We start from the raw sequence: 18,190 nt of genomic DNA on the forward strand, positions 1-18,190 counted from the left end.
GAGGGAACTTGCCGGTGGACGGGTGGAGAGATTCCAAGGCTATATTATTGATATATATTATATACCTGATATTGATATATATCTATATTATTGACTGGCTCAGAGTGTCTGAGGGACGAGTTAAAGAGTTTGATGGCCACAGGCAGGAATGACTTCCTGTGGCGCTCTGTGGGTGATCTGGGTGGAATCAGTCTTGCACTGAACGTGCTCCTGTGTTCGACCAGCTCGTCATGGAGTGGGTGGGAGACGTTGTCCATGATGGAACGTAACTTGGACAACATGCTCCTCTCTGACACTTCTGTCAGAGAGCCCAGCTCCACTCCAACAATGTTCCTGGCCTTGAAGAACAGTTTGTTGAGTCTGTTGGCGTCCGCTGCCCTCAGCCTGCTGCCCCAGCACACGACAGCAAACAGGAAGGCACTGGCCACCACAGACTGAATAAACATCCTCAGCATTGTCCGGCAGATGTTGAAGAACACACAGAGCCGCCCGCTATTGGTCTATGATCGGCCATTTGCGCGCCCCACTGCAAATGTATTTTTTAGGCACTACACCACAAGCGAGTGCCATCCAGTTCCAATGTATTGGAGAGAAGGCAGAACTCTCTACGGCCAATATCTCCAAACTCACACCAAATCTCACACCAAAATGACCTATAGATCACGTGTCAAACTCAAGGCCCGGGGGCCAAATCCGGCCCGGCACATCATTTTATGTGGCCCGCGAGAGCTAGCAAAGAATATAATCTGTGCAATACAATTTCAATTCTAATTAGTTCTAGTTGTAGGCTATAGTTGTCTGTTTGGCATTATTTTTCCTATAATTCTGCTTTCAGAGCTACCGTAGTTATTAATTATTACGTTATTACTAAAAACCAATAATAATCGAATCAGAGGCAATTATGTAATAACAAGGCTATAGATTTATATCCTGATTTAATCCTGACGATTTTAGGATGAGCTCTGCCTTTAACTCACCACCTCTCCACACGTTTTATCGTTCTGTGACAACATATCGTACCAAATTATGAGCATTTAATAGATTCAGATTCTGGGGCAGCGGCCAGTTTTCGGAGTGGAAAGTGGGTTTCCTAAAGGGAGAAATACAACCGATAGTCAGAAATTAGGAAGGCCCAAACAAAAAAAGAAATGGTGTTCACTAGGGCTGCCACGATTATCGCATCACGGCGGTTATACAAAAAGTCATGCCCACCGCAGGGTCAAGCTGATTATCGAGTAATTGCTCCCCCCCACCCTTTCTTATTTTTTTTGCTTGTAAAAGTGATGTAATCTGTAGGGCTGCATGCATCTGGTCAGTTGTTTGGTCATTATGCTCCAGTCTGACCAAATTCTCTGGTGTTAATAATTTCATAAGAGAAATTAAATTTCATAAGAAGAAACGCACTCTGAAACAAAGTAATGTGCCGCGGAAGCAACGCAGACCTTTTCTGGAAGCGCACACTCACACAGGAGCAGAAGTGACAGATAGGCTACTGCAGTTTAGCAGGCAAACAGCAGAGGGATGGAATTAACAATGAAATGGCTCAGCTATCGAGCACAAACAATGGACGCATTTCTGCACGCAGCCGTCATCAGCTGTTAACGAGCGACTAACTATGTTATGTACCTTATGAGATGCGAATCAGGCTAGTCGTCAGTGAGACAGGACGTCCTCAGTCAGAGATACACTCCAACTCCAGTAATATACAGACTGCGATGTTACTGGAATAAATCGCAAAAGCTGTCTCGCTCTCCTTTCTGCCAACTAATTAGCCATGCCACGTGTGCTAACACCATGATCGCAGTCGCACACGCTTTCTGAAAGCTGTTTACCATCGCAGCTGAATGGCAAGGTGCACGGCACACTGATCAGTCAGATCATATCAGTAACATTACAACGCTGCAAATAGCTTTTATTTATAATCATCAGCTATCAGGTATAGTGCACTCAGTACACTGCAAAAAAAAGTACACTACAAATATATATATTTTTTCGGTTACTGCGACGGTTTGATTGCGGTATGGAAAAAGTCAATATCGCGACAGCTCTAGTGTTCGCTGTCATTGTCGATGTAGAAAAAGCACACAGTATGATATGTTGTGGGAGGAAGTAAGTTGGGGGTGGGTGGTTGTGCAGCTGGGTGCTTGATTTCCTTTTTGGCAGGACAATAGAGGTAAGGGTATTTCTTCATTGTTCAACTGGCAGAGGTACTTTTGTACGACACTTTGTACAGTTAGGCGGGACGTTTTACTGGACGCTGTTTTTTCCATAGACAGACAGGTTTCACTAGTCACCTTCGGGCAAAGATGGCGGAGGCGTAGCTCTGCTGCTGCGCGCTGATGTTGCGCGCTGATGTTGCAATGGAGCGATCGATTGACTGTCACTTCTTATCAATGCACTTTGGTATAACTCTCCACCCAGGAGCCTTTCATCTCCATTGAGCCAAGATGTCTGACGCAGATGTGACACTGGCCTGACGTTAAGAAGCAGTAATCTGTGAGGTATGGCTCTTCAGAGGGCGCTACACACACACACACACACACACACACACACACACACACACATACACACACACACCTAGACAAACAAGACAAATGGAAAGACACTTTAGGACTTTCTAGGAGTTCTATGGCAACTCTCCAACAGCTGTGTGTGTGTGTGTGTGTGTGTGTGTGTGTGTGTGTGTGTGTGTGTGATGAAGTTGAACACACACTGTAAACAGAGTGTGCATCTATTAATAGAAAAACAACAGTCTGCAATTCATCTCTCTTTCTTGTCTCCTTCGCCCCCTCTCTCCTGCCCAGACGGCAACCTCCATCTTGGAAACATTTATGCGGAGGTTCCAAAAACTGCAGTTCCTCGAATGGCCATTTGAGGCTTCCTGCAAAAGTGAATCCATCCCCATGTTAAAATGTCCAACTTCACAGCAGCCTGGTACAAAAAACGGTTTTGGTCTCTATAGCTAATTTACCCGTTCATGACAACTGTAGGGGGGGTGAGATTCTATATAACTCACTCATTTATATAGTCTGACTGCTAATAGTCTGACTGCGGAAAAGCAAAGCAGAAGTGACGGAAAAGCCACCGTCACTTCCTTTTCCACGTCCATTTCGGCTATTCACTAATAGGGCTGTGCAATAAAATCGATACGGCAATATATCGCGATACTTTTTTCCGCAATACTGTATCGATATTTCAATCATATCATATCATATCATATCAATATAAAGTGATGTATATATTATTACACTACCTGGGTGGTACACAGCAAATTAAATTTTCAGTAAATTATGTCAAGTATTGCAATATATCGCAATATGTATTGTATCGCAATGTATCGTGATACAATCGTAACGTGACACATGTATCGTGATACGTATAGTATCGTGAGGTCCTTGCCAATACCCAGCCCTATTCACTAATAATGTTAAAAGTGCATAGAAGACGTCAACTCGTCTTACAACAACAGTGGGAAATTACTCTAAAGTCGCGGCGCAAGTTGCTATTTAGACTGTAAACAGTGGAGCACGGACACGGAAAAGGAAGTGACGGGGGCAGGAGAGGCGTGCTGTACAGGAAGCTGGGAGAAAAGGTAGGGCTGTCCCAGAGTCTTTTTTCCAATGAAACTAGACTCTGGGTTCCCAGATTGGGGCATGATTGACAGGTCGCCTGTCCAGTGATCGGGCAGCTCAATTCATAGCTTTCAAGGGGTGTTACGTGCTGCCGGGAACGCCCACCTGGCGGTCAAAAAACTTGTTAATTCCACTGCCACCCGAGTCGACTAGTTTCTCACGCTGTGTTTGTTCTGCCGTTTGTACACACGTCTTTGCGGCCAACATTTCATCAAAGGTAAGCTCAAGTAACGTTACAATAATGATTCAAATACCCCGTTAACATTACTTGAGCTTACCTTTGATGAAATGTTGGCCGCAAAATGTGTGTACTTTGATGGTAGAAAAAAAGCCATTTGCCCTCCCCAGCGACTGAACCACGTCTAATCGCACAAATCCACAACCTCCTCCTTTGAGTTTTCTTTCTCCGACGGGATTCTGTAAAAGCACAAGCCAGGCGTGTCTCCTCGTCGGTTAGTGCAACCGATAGCACAACAGGTATCCGGCATTTTGGCTGGACAAACACAGTGTGAGAAACTAGTCGAGGCGGCCAGTGGAATGAACAAGTTTTTTTTTTGACCGCCAGGTGGGCGTTCCCGGCAGCACGTAACGCCCCTTGAAAGCTATGAATAGCAGATGGCTCTTTTCATCCCATTATCGTCACTTCTAGCTCCAAAAAACCAAGATAGCGATGGTGAAACTGCCACTCTTCCTGCATTTTGTTTCTTCTTTCCCGCCCCCATTTCTCATCCTTTAACTCTCTGTCCTCTCTCTGTCTCTCTCTCCCCCCCCCCCCCCTCTCTGTCTCTCCCCCCCCCCCCCCCCCCCCCCCTCTCTGGCTCTGTCTCCCTCTCCTCTCTCTCCCTCCGCTCTCTCTGTCTCTCCCCTCTATGTTAATTCAATTTCAATTCAAATGGCTTTATTGGCATGAGTAACCCATTGTACATATTGCCAAGCAAGAGTTTAGGCATTGAAAAGCTCAACATTAATGAGAAAACTTACTATAACATACTACAAGACAAACAAATGATCTGTTGTCAGATAGCATCAACATCTGTCTCTCTCCCTCCCCTCTCTGTCTCTCTCTCCCTCCACTCTCTGTCTCTCTCCCTCTCCCTCTCCCTCCCACTCTCACTCTCTCGCTGTCTCTCTCTCCCCCTCCCCTCTCTCCCCTCTCTGTCTCTCCCCCTCCCCTCTCTGTGCCCCTCTCCCCTGTCTGTCTCTCTCCCCCTCCCCTCTCTGTGCCCCTCTCCCCTGTCTGTCTGTCTGTCTGTCTCTCTCCATCCCCCCCCCCCCCCTCTCTCTCTCTCATTAAACAGAACAAGCCGGCTTAGTTTCTCATCTACAAACAGAGGCACTCTGCAGCTGCAATCCATCATCTTTACTCCCTAAGTAACTTACAAAAGGCACACACAGACACACAGAAAACATCGACATGAATACGAGTATACACGCATAAAAAGACTCTCTCTCTCTGTCTCTGTCTCTCACACACACACACACACACACACACACACACACACACACACACACACATGAATGCAGGAAGGCACACATACACACACACACACTTGATTAACAATACATTTCAAACCTCAGTACACACACATTCAAGAACGAACATGAACACAAGCTTACGTGCAGACACACACACACACAGACACACACACACACACACACACACACACACACACACACACACACACCCACACACACAGTCATGATGCAGGGATACACACAACACATACATACACCGATTGCACTAATTCACACATATTGCATCTGATCCCTGTGATCGGATTAATCTGATCCCTACGATCTGATTCATCTAATCCCTGCGATCTGATTCATCTGATCCCTGCGATCTGATTCATCTGATCCCTGAGGTCTGATTCATCTGGTCCCTGTGATCTCATTCATCTGGTTCATCTGATCCCTGTGATCTGATTCATCTGATCCCTGTGATCTGATTCATCTGGTCCCTGTGATCTCATTCATCTGGTTCATCTGATCCCTGTGATCTGATTCATCTGATCCCTGTGATCTGATTCATCTGATCCCTGTGATCTGATTCATCTGATCCCTGTGATCTGATTCATCTGATCCCTGCGGTCTGATTCATCTAGGTAGTTCATCTGATCCCTACGATCTGGTTCATCTGATCCCTGTGATCTCATTAATCTGGTTCATCTGATCCCTGTGATCTCATTAATCTGGTTCATCTGATCCCTGTGATCTGATTCATCTGATCCCTGCAGTCTTTGTGAAAACTGTAGCAGGCTACAGTATCCGCCAGCCACCTTCTTCCAGCACCTGGCTGATTTAAGCTAAAACAGATATGACGGTTGTGTCTGTAATGCAAGGAAGCTTAATATCATCTAGTTACCTAACTAGATAATTGTTTAATTAGGTATCTCATTTTAATATAGGTGATTAAAAAATAACTTGTTTCAGACGTCCTCATTCTTGAAGGTAGCATTGCACGCGATAGGTCGCACTGGTGCTGTTTCCATTGAATAGACAGACCTTTTCTGACCAAGCTTGATGAAGTTGTTTCCCAAAGCATTTCGCAATAAATTAGTATAAAACTGCATGGCTGATGGCTGTTTTCTCTAACGTTATTATAATCCAAACAGGTCGAGGCTTCACAGGCGAACGTTTCATTGTTTTTACACTTTTAATTTGAAGGTGAAAAAGGGAAATGGTACGTGTGAAATGATAGAATTGACAGACCAGTGTCAATTCAATCTACTCAAACCATTTCCCGTTTCGGCCTTCAAATTAAAAGCGTGAAACCAAGCTAACTTGGAACGTTGCATTTGACAAACAAATTGGTAACGTTAGTTAAGCAATGACAGTTTGTCATTTAATAAAGCACAGTTAAAACGAACTCCACTTACACTTGAACGTCTCCCATGCTGCTATCCTCCTGGCTGTACAGTGTAGTCCTGCTTTGGGGCACGCGGAGCGGGTTTTCTAAACTAACGTTAACGTTAGCTAGCAACTTAACTAGCGGCTGCTGTCCACAACAGAGTCAGGTAAGATGCTTCCTACTATTGTTCAAAAGTGACTTTCCTGACACTGTACAAACATCTGACTGCACTGAAATTAAGTAAAGGTTGGCGTTATTGACTATTCTAGAATAAAAATGAAAAGAAAGTGACAGATGTTTGTTATTTAGCCAACATTGTTTCACTTTTTTCTGATGCGGTCGGCTTTGTGGGCGTCGCCATTAGGGGCTCGCTTCATTCTTCTTCGTCGATTGTAAGGGTCGCAAGGTATCATGGGATATCCTAACCAAACAAAGGTACCATGGTATGGTTCCTCGAAAATTATCCATAACCAGGTACCTAGAAAGGTTTGCAAATTCAGTTAACTTATGTATAAAACTGGTTTCAGACAGCCTAATTACAACTTATTACCTAGAAATGCCACCTATATTGCTCGTTCACTTGAGAATCAGACAGGCCCGACGTCTTTTCAAGTCAATTTGGCATCTCAGGGCACGTGGAGACTTGGATTACACCAGCTGAGCAGAATGGAGGCATTTTTAAGTGGTGCAGCTGCTTCTATAAGTGACTTTGTGTGTAGTCACCTAAGAAGTCACCTAAAATGTAGTCACCCACTTCAATTGTTTAGGAGATCTCTGTTTTGCTGTGAAAATCCACAAATGTTTTGTGGACTAAACAAACTTCACCCGTCCTTCCATCGGCATGGGGGTGAGTCGATAATGACTGAATTTACATTTTTGGGTGAACTTATTCCTTAAAGCAGGGGTTTTCAAAGTCTGAGACTGTGGGCCTCCCCCAAGACACAGCTTGGAATAAGGAGGCCCCTCGCTCAATTCCTGGATGCCTATGGGATCATGATTATGTTATTTGATCCCATAGACACTCAACAATAGAGCTGGGGCAACTACATCAGGTCTGGGCGAGCAACGCAATGCATTGTGGGTAAATACGACAGACTCCTGTACACTAGTGCCACTCGCCGTTTACTTCAATGTAAAATAGCGGTACAAAAAAAATCAATAAAAAAGACATAAATCATTTCATTTATAAATGACCCAAAGACAGCATGACATGACGATAGATAATTACAACTTCGCCTGCCATAGATTGCACAAGATACATAGAAAATAGTCATTTGATCTATCTTCAGTAATGTCACTCATGTCTGTTATGTGACCTAGTTAGAGCCTGCTGCCCGCCTGGCATTTGAATAAGGGCTCGGTATTGGAAACTACACAATATTTGGGAATACTGATTATGCGAAACTTCAGATAACAACATCGTCTGGGAGGTAGGTACTGTTTTATTGTGATTGCTAACGTGTATGTAGCGTGTGGCTTGTTTAGCGGAGTCTGCAACTCCCTATCGGGGAGATCTTTCGAGACTCAGAGTGAAGAATGAAGTGTGAGTCTCGCGTCAAGGCTTTTGAAGTCGGCGACTTACGGTTTAAACATACAAGTTGAGACTTTTTATGGAAACATGAACATTTTATGAATACTTGTAAGCATGTCTCTAATTCGGCAGACACATACTCCAATAAGAAGCACACATTCCAAATATATTAAAATGTTTAATACAAAAATGTACACACACACACACACACACACACACACACACACACACACACACACACACGCACACACACGTACACTTCTCTGCCACCCTCTGCAAGCCTGTAGATCTTGGCTTTGTGTAGATTTGGCTGGGAGTGTTTAGTCGTAGCCACTGACTATATGAAGGTAGCTTCGTTGAGCCCAGTTCATCCATGGCTAACCTTACGTTATCGTTTGTCCTCATTACCGTGGTGTGTCTGTGTCATGCAAGGTCGATTTTCATAGTTTGCAGCTAACATACGTTCTACTTTTACAGAATGTGAAGTGCTCCCATAGTTGGAAAGTTTTTGCCGCCTCCGCCATCTTAGCGCCGGCATGGGGCTCCCGTCTCGTCTCCATGGAGACAACATGTGACAAAAGCCACTTTCAGACATGAACTCTGGGTCAGCTCAGGTTTGCTTGCACACCATCACAACTAAATGCCTAACCATAACCCTTACCTTAACCCTAACACAGCAGCAATGTAAACTGTACAATATCAACCGTGCCACTTTCCAGCCACCTACTGAAATTAAATCAGAGATGATAAGTTACATGGTACATGGTTACATGGTAACTTTAGTATGATTATGGTGTTTGTGGATGTACGCGCAGTGTTGTGCACGATGCAGATACACTTCCGGTTGCGTAACACTCAAACCTGCCAACGGGTGTGTGTGTGAACGCGTAACGAAATTTCTCCAACACTGGTCACACGTGTACACGCTGTAAGTAGCTGTGCTACGCAGCTTGTTGTTACGCGTGATGTAGTTTGCGCACATCATAGTCCGCGTGCATGTGCCCGCGTGACAAAATTGTTCTATTATCTTCATGCGTATCTTCTGGCTGCGCACCCCGCGTACATCATTACGCGTACATTTACGCGTAATGATGTACGCGGGTTGCGCAGCCAGAGCGCGTAAACGCACGCATGAAGATAATAGAACCAATTTCGTTACGCGTTCACACACACACCCGTTCGCAGTTTTGAGTGTTACGCAACCGGAAGTGTATCTGCAGCGCGCACAACATGAACGCGTAATTTTACGCGTAAATGTACGCGTAATTTTAGAGTCAGAGCGCGTAAGCGCACGCATACACGCATGACCATTACAAGTCAATGGGGAAACTACATGACACGTCAAGCGTTGTGTGACACGTTCAGTCGTAGCTGCGCATGTTTATTGAGTCGTTTGGCACTTCAGATCCGGTCGCGTAGTATCAAAAACTGCGAACGCGCGTGTGTGTGAACGCGTAACGAAATTGACTATGCTACTCAGGTGTCAAAGCATGCGTTGTGTGACACGTTCAGTCGTAGCTGCGCATTTATTGAGACGTATGGACCTTCATACACACACACACACACACACACACACATACACACACGCTTAGGTAGGAGTGAGCTTTAGCTAAACCGGAGGGCGCTGTAGTGTTTTATGTTTGCTGAAATCCCTCCTGACTGCAGCGAAAAGTGTGTGTGTGTGTGTCTGAGCGAGAGAGAGAGAGAGAGAGAGAGAGAGAGAAAGAGAAAGAAAGAGAGTGTGTGTGTGGGTGGGTGAGTGTGTGTGTGTGTGTGTGTGTGTGTATTAAACATGAGCAGTAAGCCCTGGTCTGTCCCTGCAGTCCAGTTACAGCTAAGTGTGTGAGAGATAGCGGCGCAAAGGAAAACCACACACACACACACACACACACACACACACACACACACACACACACACACACACAACTCAGTTGTTCAACATAAAGAAAACATACAAAAAGTAAAGCTGTATGAATGTATGAAGGCACATGCAGTGTTCAAACAAGGGATGCAAATTGTAATCAATTTCCTTAATGGATTCATGTTAACGATCAATTAATCATTATATAAAAAATGATTTTGACATAGAAAATACAAAATGCGTGTTTTGACACCTATCTTCAGGCCTACTCAACAAGTTAATCAACCAACAAAACGTCCTGCATTAGTTGTCACTGTGCTTGTAGACGTGCTGTATTTCAACATTGTATTACAATTACTACGTTTACATGCACACAATATTCCACTATTAATCGGAAAATGACAATATTTTGAATTTGATAAGGATCATGTAAACAGCATATTCCAGTTGCATTTTTCGAATTTGGCCTTTTTCCGAATTTACGTGTGGGATATTCCAGTATTATACCATGGTCTGGGTTAATACTCAATTCTGATTGGCTGCAGGGTGTCCATTATTTTGTGATAATGTACACCTAGCTAAGTAGTTCCAGGCAAATGGTCTGTTCACCATTCATATCAATGCTCCATGGTCTCGACAGAGCCATTTGAGCTCTATACCACCGTTAAGGGTTAATAATATGGCACTTTTATAAGTTTAGAAAAAAATGTAGTCGGTCAAAGTAACTACCGTATTTAGATTACCCCTGTGTGCTCAGTTTATCAAAATAATCTTTCTGATCCCGAAATCTGTCGTTTTCGGTGATGTTGTCAGCTGACAGAAGCCAGCTCCCAGCTGTCAACTGTCAAACCAGCTCTGTTTACAACTTTGCAAAGCCAGCCAGGCGCTTTGCAAGAGCGCGCGCTGCCTCTATCACTGATACAAATCAAGTCGAAGAGGAAAAAGATGAGATCAACAAAAAGAAAACAACGAAATGGGCAGTTAACAGCAACACACTGAAGCCTCTTCTAAACATGAAGTCTGGATCATGTCCGGCTAGCCAGAGCAGGATATTTTACGGTTTTAGACATGAGGAGTCTTTGTTTAGAAACAGCTCAAAATGGTCCGTATTCTCTCTGCCGATGGCGAGTAGAGTGGGCGGGGGGAGGGGGTGCGGTAGGGTGTATCGATAAAAATAAATGTGATGTGGAAACAGCTTTAGCGAATCCGTAACCAAACTCGATTCAAAAACATGCAGTGGCAATGTGCCAGAAAAAGTGAGTGCTTGCCTTTGTTACATCGCCCAAAAGCCGCCAGTCAAAATAGTGGTCGCACCGTCGCACTAACATTACACTGTGGATGATTTTACAAGTGGCATTCAAGTCATAGCTGACTAGTTTTCAATTTATTTCTCCCCACAAGTTAGGCTATATGTCTCGATGTATGTCTGATGCAACTCTTGCATTTTTACATAGCCTACAAGACAGACAGGTCGGGAGGAAAAGAAACCATTCAAGCCGTTTGCAGCACTTGAGGAAACCGTGAGTTTGCACGTTTAATTCGTTGATATAAGCGATTGCCCGAATTATTCATTCATTAATAGGCTACGTGAACGTTAGCGGGTACTTTAGCCTCTGCAGTAGGCTAAAAGTAGTAGGCTATCATCTTCAATACACACTATTTTTCTTCTGTTGTTTTTAGGTGTAAACATTGATGATCAACTTAATTGGAAAAAACACATCTCTTATGTGTCCAAATAAAGTTGCAAAAAACTGTGGTATATTAGGCTGAGTAAAACATGTCTTGTCAAGGAAAAACTTCCTGGACCTATACTATTCTATGATTTATCTATTTATCTGCCTTATCTATTATTTAATTGTTAGATTGATCACAAACTCTCCCTGGAATGCTCACACTGTCCCATTATTTCAAACTCTGGAGCTGTTTGACATTAATACATTTAAAATATGTCTTTTTGTGTTTCAATTGGTCAATAATTCACTTTCTTTCATTTCTTTCGACAGATTCTTTATTAGTAGGTCTCTTATTCCTTGTTATCACACCAGATCTGCTGATCTTTTACACAGTCAGTTTTTCAGAACTAACCTTGGCCAATTCTCAATCAAATACAGAGGTCCAATCATGTGGAACAGTCTTTCTGCTGCACTTCGTAGTCACTCCTCATTTCCACTTTTCAAAAAAAAACTTAAACAACTTCTCTCAGAAGAGCACAGTACCTGACAACTACGGGAAATGCAGTTCAAATTATTTGCTAACTCTAATTTATTTCTTTTCGCCTGTATTTTATTGATTGATTTCGTTGGTTTACCCGCTGGTGCACCTGTTTGCTTTTTCTTTTCTTTTCCTTCTTTTATTATATATATATACCGGTATATATATATTTTTTCTTTTTCTGTATATATATATATATATTTTAAACTTTTATATTGTTTTAAATATATTGTCTTGATTGTTTGTTTTTATTTCATTATTAGTCTTTAATTAGTTTAGATTTTCTTTTAAATAAGGTGAGACTCTATAAGCCCCTCCGGGTTTCTTTCCCTCACCTGCACAATTTTCTTTGTATTAAGATACTTGTACTATCTGTTGTTATTCATTTTTCTTTGTGCAAATAAACAATAAACAACAAATCTCCTTGTTGCATTTTTAAACTGGCAGATGGGGGAGAAAGAAACGATTCAACTTTTACTTGTTTACTCACCTAATTTGGCTCTCTTCCAAATAATCCAGCCACGTAACTAACGCTATGTCCATTCATGAAAATAATGATCACTGGGACATTAATGGTTTGTAAAGTGCCATTTAACCACCCGCCCACTCATACATGAGCTGCCGGTGTTAAACAACAGCCGTTTTTCCAATTATGCGGATCCTGTACTAGGGGCTCAGATGGTAATGATCCACACTCGCAGGAGTGCGCATAAGGCGGATAATTGTTTCTAAACATGCAGGCCGACCAGCTAGCAGCTGGTTATAATCCGGATTCCACTGCATGTTTAGAAGGGGCTTGAGAGACTTTCTTGTACAAAACATACTGTACCTCGACTCCAACATAGAAAGCTTCAGATGGTTTTGTCTCCTCCGAGCGCGGCACGCGCCACTTACGTCTTAACGTCTTGCAGACATTAACGTAATTCCCTGGAATCCGGAGGAAGGAGTTTAAACGAGCCAGTTACATGGCGTTGCATTCTTAGACATTGCCGTTTGCTTTATTTTGTATGTTACATACAATTGGCCAAATTATTAGTTAGTTTATGGAAATTCTGCCAGGTGCAGGCAGGGTGCAGGCACTAAGCGGCCATTTTATCCAATGATAATCTTGAGCAGCCGAGGGGACTATTTTGTCTCGCCGGTTCTCAACTCATATCGAAGGTAATAAAAACTAGATTTTGATTGCAAAACGCATGAAAATATAAATTAATGGTCTTGTTTTGTTTCTTTGGCATGTGACCATGGTATACGTTTTTTTGTGTTTAACGCCAGTTTTTGCGCCTAAGGCCACTGGAAAGATAGGGCCCAATGTGTGTATTAATTTGCTCATGAACCTACCTGACTCATAAATCCCACTCTTACCTATATTCAATGTAACACACACACACACACGCACTGTGTGCGTGCGTGCATGCATGCATGTGTGTGTGTGTGTGAGCGGGGAGATGAGGCAGAGAGAGAGAGAGAGAGAGAGAAACTGAGCACGCTCCGCTGGGATTGGTTGAGAGGCTGCTGATGCATTATGGGAACAAAGTGACAAACAGGCCGGTGATTAGCCCAGTGTTGCCACGGTAATGAGTGTGTGTGTGTGTGTCTGAATGTGCGAGTGTGTGCATGTTGTCTTTGTGCAGTTGGGGGCGTACAGTTAGTGTGTGTGTGTGTGTGTGTGTGTGTGTGTGTGTGTGTGTGTGCGTGTGCGTGCGTGAGACTGTGTGTGTGTGTGTGCAGTACAGGTGGTCAGTCAGTAAACAGGTGTTCATCTGCATGCTAGTCAACCTGACTAACCCAGGAGAGAGTCTGGTGTGTGTGTTTGTGTGCGTGTGAGAGACTGGTGCATGTGAGAGACTATGTGTGTGAGTGTGACTGTGTGAGACTGTGTGTGATACAGTGTGTGTGTGTGTGTGTGTGAGTGTGTGAGTGAGAGAGAGAGAGAGGGAGAGAGAGTGAGAGTTACCTGTCTCTGTATCAGGGCCAGCGTCTGCTCTCCCTCCTCCAGCAGTCTCTCCACAGTTTTAGGATCGTCTATGTTCCTGTTGGTCCTGAAGGCATCACGCACCCGCCGCAACGCGTAGGTCCTGCAAGACACAGACACGCATGCACGCACATGTACACACACACACACACACACACACACACACAAACACACACACACACACACACACACACACACATAACATGATGTATTATTTGTCACTCGCTACTCAAGTAGGGCCCTATGAAATCAGTTTTGTTTGCAAATTCAGTTTTTTACGTTTGATGTTTTCTGAATTCTGTGTATTACGGTTTACGCTAATTTTATAATCAGAAAGAGTGTCTAATAATGTCAATGAATAAAACATGATGCAACACGACATTGCACTATCTTTATTAATGCTTCAATACAATTTCAAAACAAATAGATAACAAATACAGCCACTAAGTGTTGAATAAACGCTGGTGTTGAAATCCTCTGAGAGGCTGAAGAGATCAGCTTGGTTCAGTCAAACAAAGTTTGACGTTACACCGTGACCACACACAACCTTGTTTTTGCTCCAAGTAGTGAAATGTTTATGGTCACTCACGACGCTGGTCGGCTTTAAAACTTGTTATATAAGGATTTTTCAAAATGTCTATTGAGAAAATGAAAATGAATGGGGAATTCACTTCTGGACTGGGCAGAGCTTATCCCCGCAGTCTGCTTCCAGTGAGTCAGACTATCAGAAACATAATCGAGGCAGGTGATTGGATACCACCTTATTTTGACTGGATATCCCGCCTTAATTTGACTGGATATCCTGCCTTATTTTAGGAGCATTTGAAAATTGGGGAGCGAAAAATCTTTTCGCCCCGGTTTGTCGTCTGTTTGTCTGTCTGTCTGTCTGTCTGTCAGGAGGATACCACGCCCACTAGCCAAAAGGGGGTGTGGCCAATCACAAAAAGGCACTTAACTTCCACACAGATTCACACAACACCACGGAACTTTGTAGATAAGTAGGTCATGGGCCAACTTAGAGCTGATTAACTTTCCACGCCCACTGGCCAAAAGGAGGAGGAGCAATGGGGGTAGCCAATCACAAAAAGGTGCCTAAGTTCCAAACGGATTCACGTAACACCACGCCGTGGTGGAGGTATGCACTCTACCGAGTGCCCTCTAGTTTTCATTTGTTTTCCCAGCAACACCAGATTTGACTGTCTCAGCTAGTTGGAACATTTTAACTTGCTTGTTTCTTGTCTCTTGCAGACTCAAACTGTGGTGTGACGTCAACTGTCGATACTGTTGGCCAAACAAGACCCACTCCTCAGCTTCTGTGGATGCCCTGCTGAAACACATCAAACCAACCCCTTCAGCCGTTTAAGCTGCAACACAGCCAGTAGGCCCCAGATCAATAGCTCATGTGCAGAGTAGGGATGTAGGTACTACCGGTACTACCCCCGAACCGCGGTGCTATTGCTGTAGAACAGGTTCTATACTAAGATTTAAAAAGACCCGGTACTTTTCCGACCGCTGCTATGACTGATAATGGTCAATATGAGCCTGTCTCTTTAAGAAATGCGCCAGAGTGAGTGACGTCATATCCACATGTCAAGCGGTGAGGAAAAGAGTTTGAGGAAAAAAAGCAGCTGAGCACTGAGCAGACCCGCGCACATTAAAAGCAAACTAGCAAAGTAGGCTATGGCTAAACACAAAGCCTCTCCCAGCCCAGTTAGTAGCAGCAGCTGTGCCCTTTCACAGTTTACATCTATCGTTATGTAGGCTACTTTCACGCATACTTCAGTCAGGGTTATCGACAGTCCATATTATTGCCTCTGCACGTTTCCCGACGCTACAGTGAGAAAATGCGCTCGTTAATGCGCTCGTTAACTAACGTTAACTAACGTTACAGCGGACTCCGCTGTACTAACGTTACAGCGGACTCCGCTGTACTAACAGCGGACTCCGCAGTAACGTTAGTTAACGAGCGCTCACTGTAGCGTCGGGAAACGTGCAGAGGCAATAATATGGACTGTTGATAACCCTGACTGAAGTATGCGTGAAAGTAGCCTACATAACGTTAGATGTAAACTGTGAGTAATACTGCCTGAATGCCCCACCCATGACAAGAAGTGCTAAACTGGAAGTTGAGATTACTGAGTATAAACAATTTAGAGACATCAGCCCTGCAGAGGATCCCCTGGCATGGTGGAAGCAACACCAGACAGACCTGCCCATCTTAGCTCAGTTTGCTAGACAATATCTCTGTATTCCAGCATCAAGCTGTGCATCTGAACGTGTTTTCAGTACTTCTGGGAATATCTGCAGTCCAACAAGATCTAGACTGACCGAGGAACATGTTGACACCCTCGTTTTCTTGGCTAGGAACCTGAAGAAGACATTGGGATGGGAGGGACTGAGTGAGTAAACTGAGAGTCAGCCAAACAGTGAGTCTGTCTACCACCCATAGGAGAACTAGGGTTTAGACTGAGTAGGCTGGGGGACAGAATGGGAATATGAAGCCAGTTATGCTGCTTGTTGAAGAAAAAAAGATTTGAGTTTCTGCTGCTATAGTGTTTTATTATATTATTATTTATTTTATTTATTTTACTTATTCCCATTTCCCACTGTTCAAAAGATTTGTGTTATGTTACTGAGTGTGTACTTATTTGACAAGTAAAAGTTAGACAGAATTTAAATGCCACCAATTATTTATTTATTGTTGTTATTGGTGTTTCTCTGAGTTTTTGCTGCTATAGGCTAGTGTTTTATGGTCATTTTATTTTCACTGGCATTACTTTATTTTACTTACCGGTATTCTCACTGCTCAAAAGGTTTGTTTTGTTCAGCATTTAAATGCCACACCAATTTATTGGTGTAATTGTTCCCAAACTCTTAAAATAAAGCCAAATCTTGACATTGGACAGTTTCACTTTTTTTTTTTACAAAAAGTATCGAAAAGTATCGAAATACAAATTGGTACCGGCACCGAAACAGAAATTTAGTACCGCTACAACCCTAGTGCAGAGTGTGTGTGTGTGTGTGTGTGTGTGTGTGTGTGTGTGTGTGTGTGTGTGTGTGTGTGTAAGCGCTAGGCATGGGTCGATTTCCAGTTTTGCCGGTCCGGTCCGGTCCGGTGTACGAGTTTAAACCGGTGTTATTTCCTGGCGACCATCTAAACCGAGATGCTTCATTATGCCAGGAACTGGTCAATTAACACGTTCACTGCCAATGGCGAGTTGACTCGTCAAACACAATCCAGCGGTTCACTGCCAACGACGAGTTGAGTCGATTTTTTTTTTTTGACGGTGGAACGTTGATCTAACCCTTTTACGTCTCCTACACCAGAATTGGAGGTACTGAATGTGTATAATCTATTTTACCGACCCACTGAGTGGCGACATGTCTCTCCACAGTAGAAAGAGGCGACCCAAAACTGGAGGGAAAAGTGCGAGGAAGCCGTTCTCATACTGTAAAATTGATGGCGAAAACGCTTTCACTTTCGCGCTGATGCACAGCGGTGGCAACGGTGGGGGGTTCCAAGAATAGATTGGATGCACACTGAAACACGCAGCATAAATATGACCAGAATCGCAAAAGCTTCATCAAAGCTCTCAACCAAAACTCCACGAAACGAGTGAGTCCACCCAGACTTCCTCAAACAGCGGCCGCGCAAACAGGCACAGCAGCAGCAGCAACTTCGTTGTGACACGCCCGCTGGAGAGCCAGGGAGGCAGGAGGAGAACACACACGGAGGGAGGAGTTGGAAGCAGAGGGGGGTTTCCTGCTGTTATGGAGGAAATTACTGTTCAAAACTATTGTTTAGATGTCTGACGTCTTACTGATGCCAAAAATGAATGGTTAAAGTGACTGTTCTATCGAATTTCACAAAAAGCCGTTTATCTCTGAATAATTTTTCTGACGCTGAAACCATGCTGTATTCAACTGCTAATGCTTACATAACTACTAACTCTACAAACTAACTCTTTTAGACAGAGAAAGCACACATTCTATTAGTTCTTTTGAGATATTGTGTGTTCACAAAATCTTAGCAGAAAAGAATCCTCGGGTCTTGAAAGATGAGCCAGAATCCTCAAAAAAACCCTCTGGCAGAAGCTAACTACAGTAAAAAAAAAACGTCTGGCAGTGAATG

At 43.6% G+C, this 18,190-nt stretch overlaps 1 protein-coding gene across 1 annotated transcript in view; it reads right to left on the reverse strand.

The window, feature by feature from the left end:
- lyrm4b (LYR motif containing 4) overlaps window positions 1-18,190 on the reverse strand; it is a 112,531-nt gene that overhangs the window by 47,888 nt on the left and 46,453 nt on the right. The window contains exon 2 of the mRNA XM_083631964.1: window positions 14,041-14,161. Within this exon, the coding sequence (XP_083488090.1) occupies window positions 14,041-14,161 (121 nt within the window). The remainder of the gene's footprint in view (window positions 1-14,040; window positions 14,162-18,190) is intronic.

Source organism: Poromitra crassiceps (genome assembly GCF_964638095.1).
Source record: "Poromitra crassiceps genome assembly, chromosome: 2".
Lineage (NCBI taxonomy): Eukaryota > Metazoa > Chordata > Actinopteri > Beryciformes > Melamphaidae > Poromitra > Poromitra crassiceps.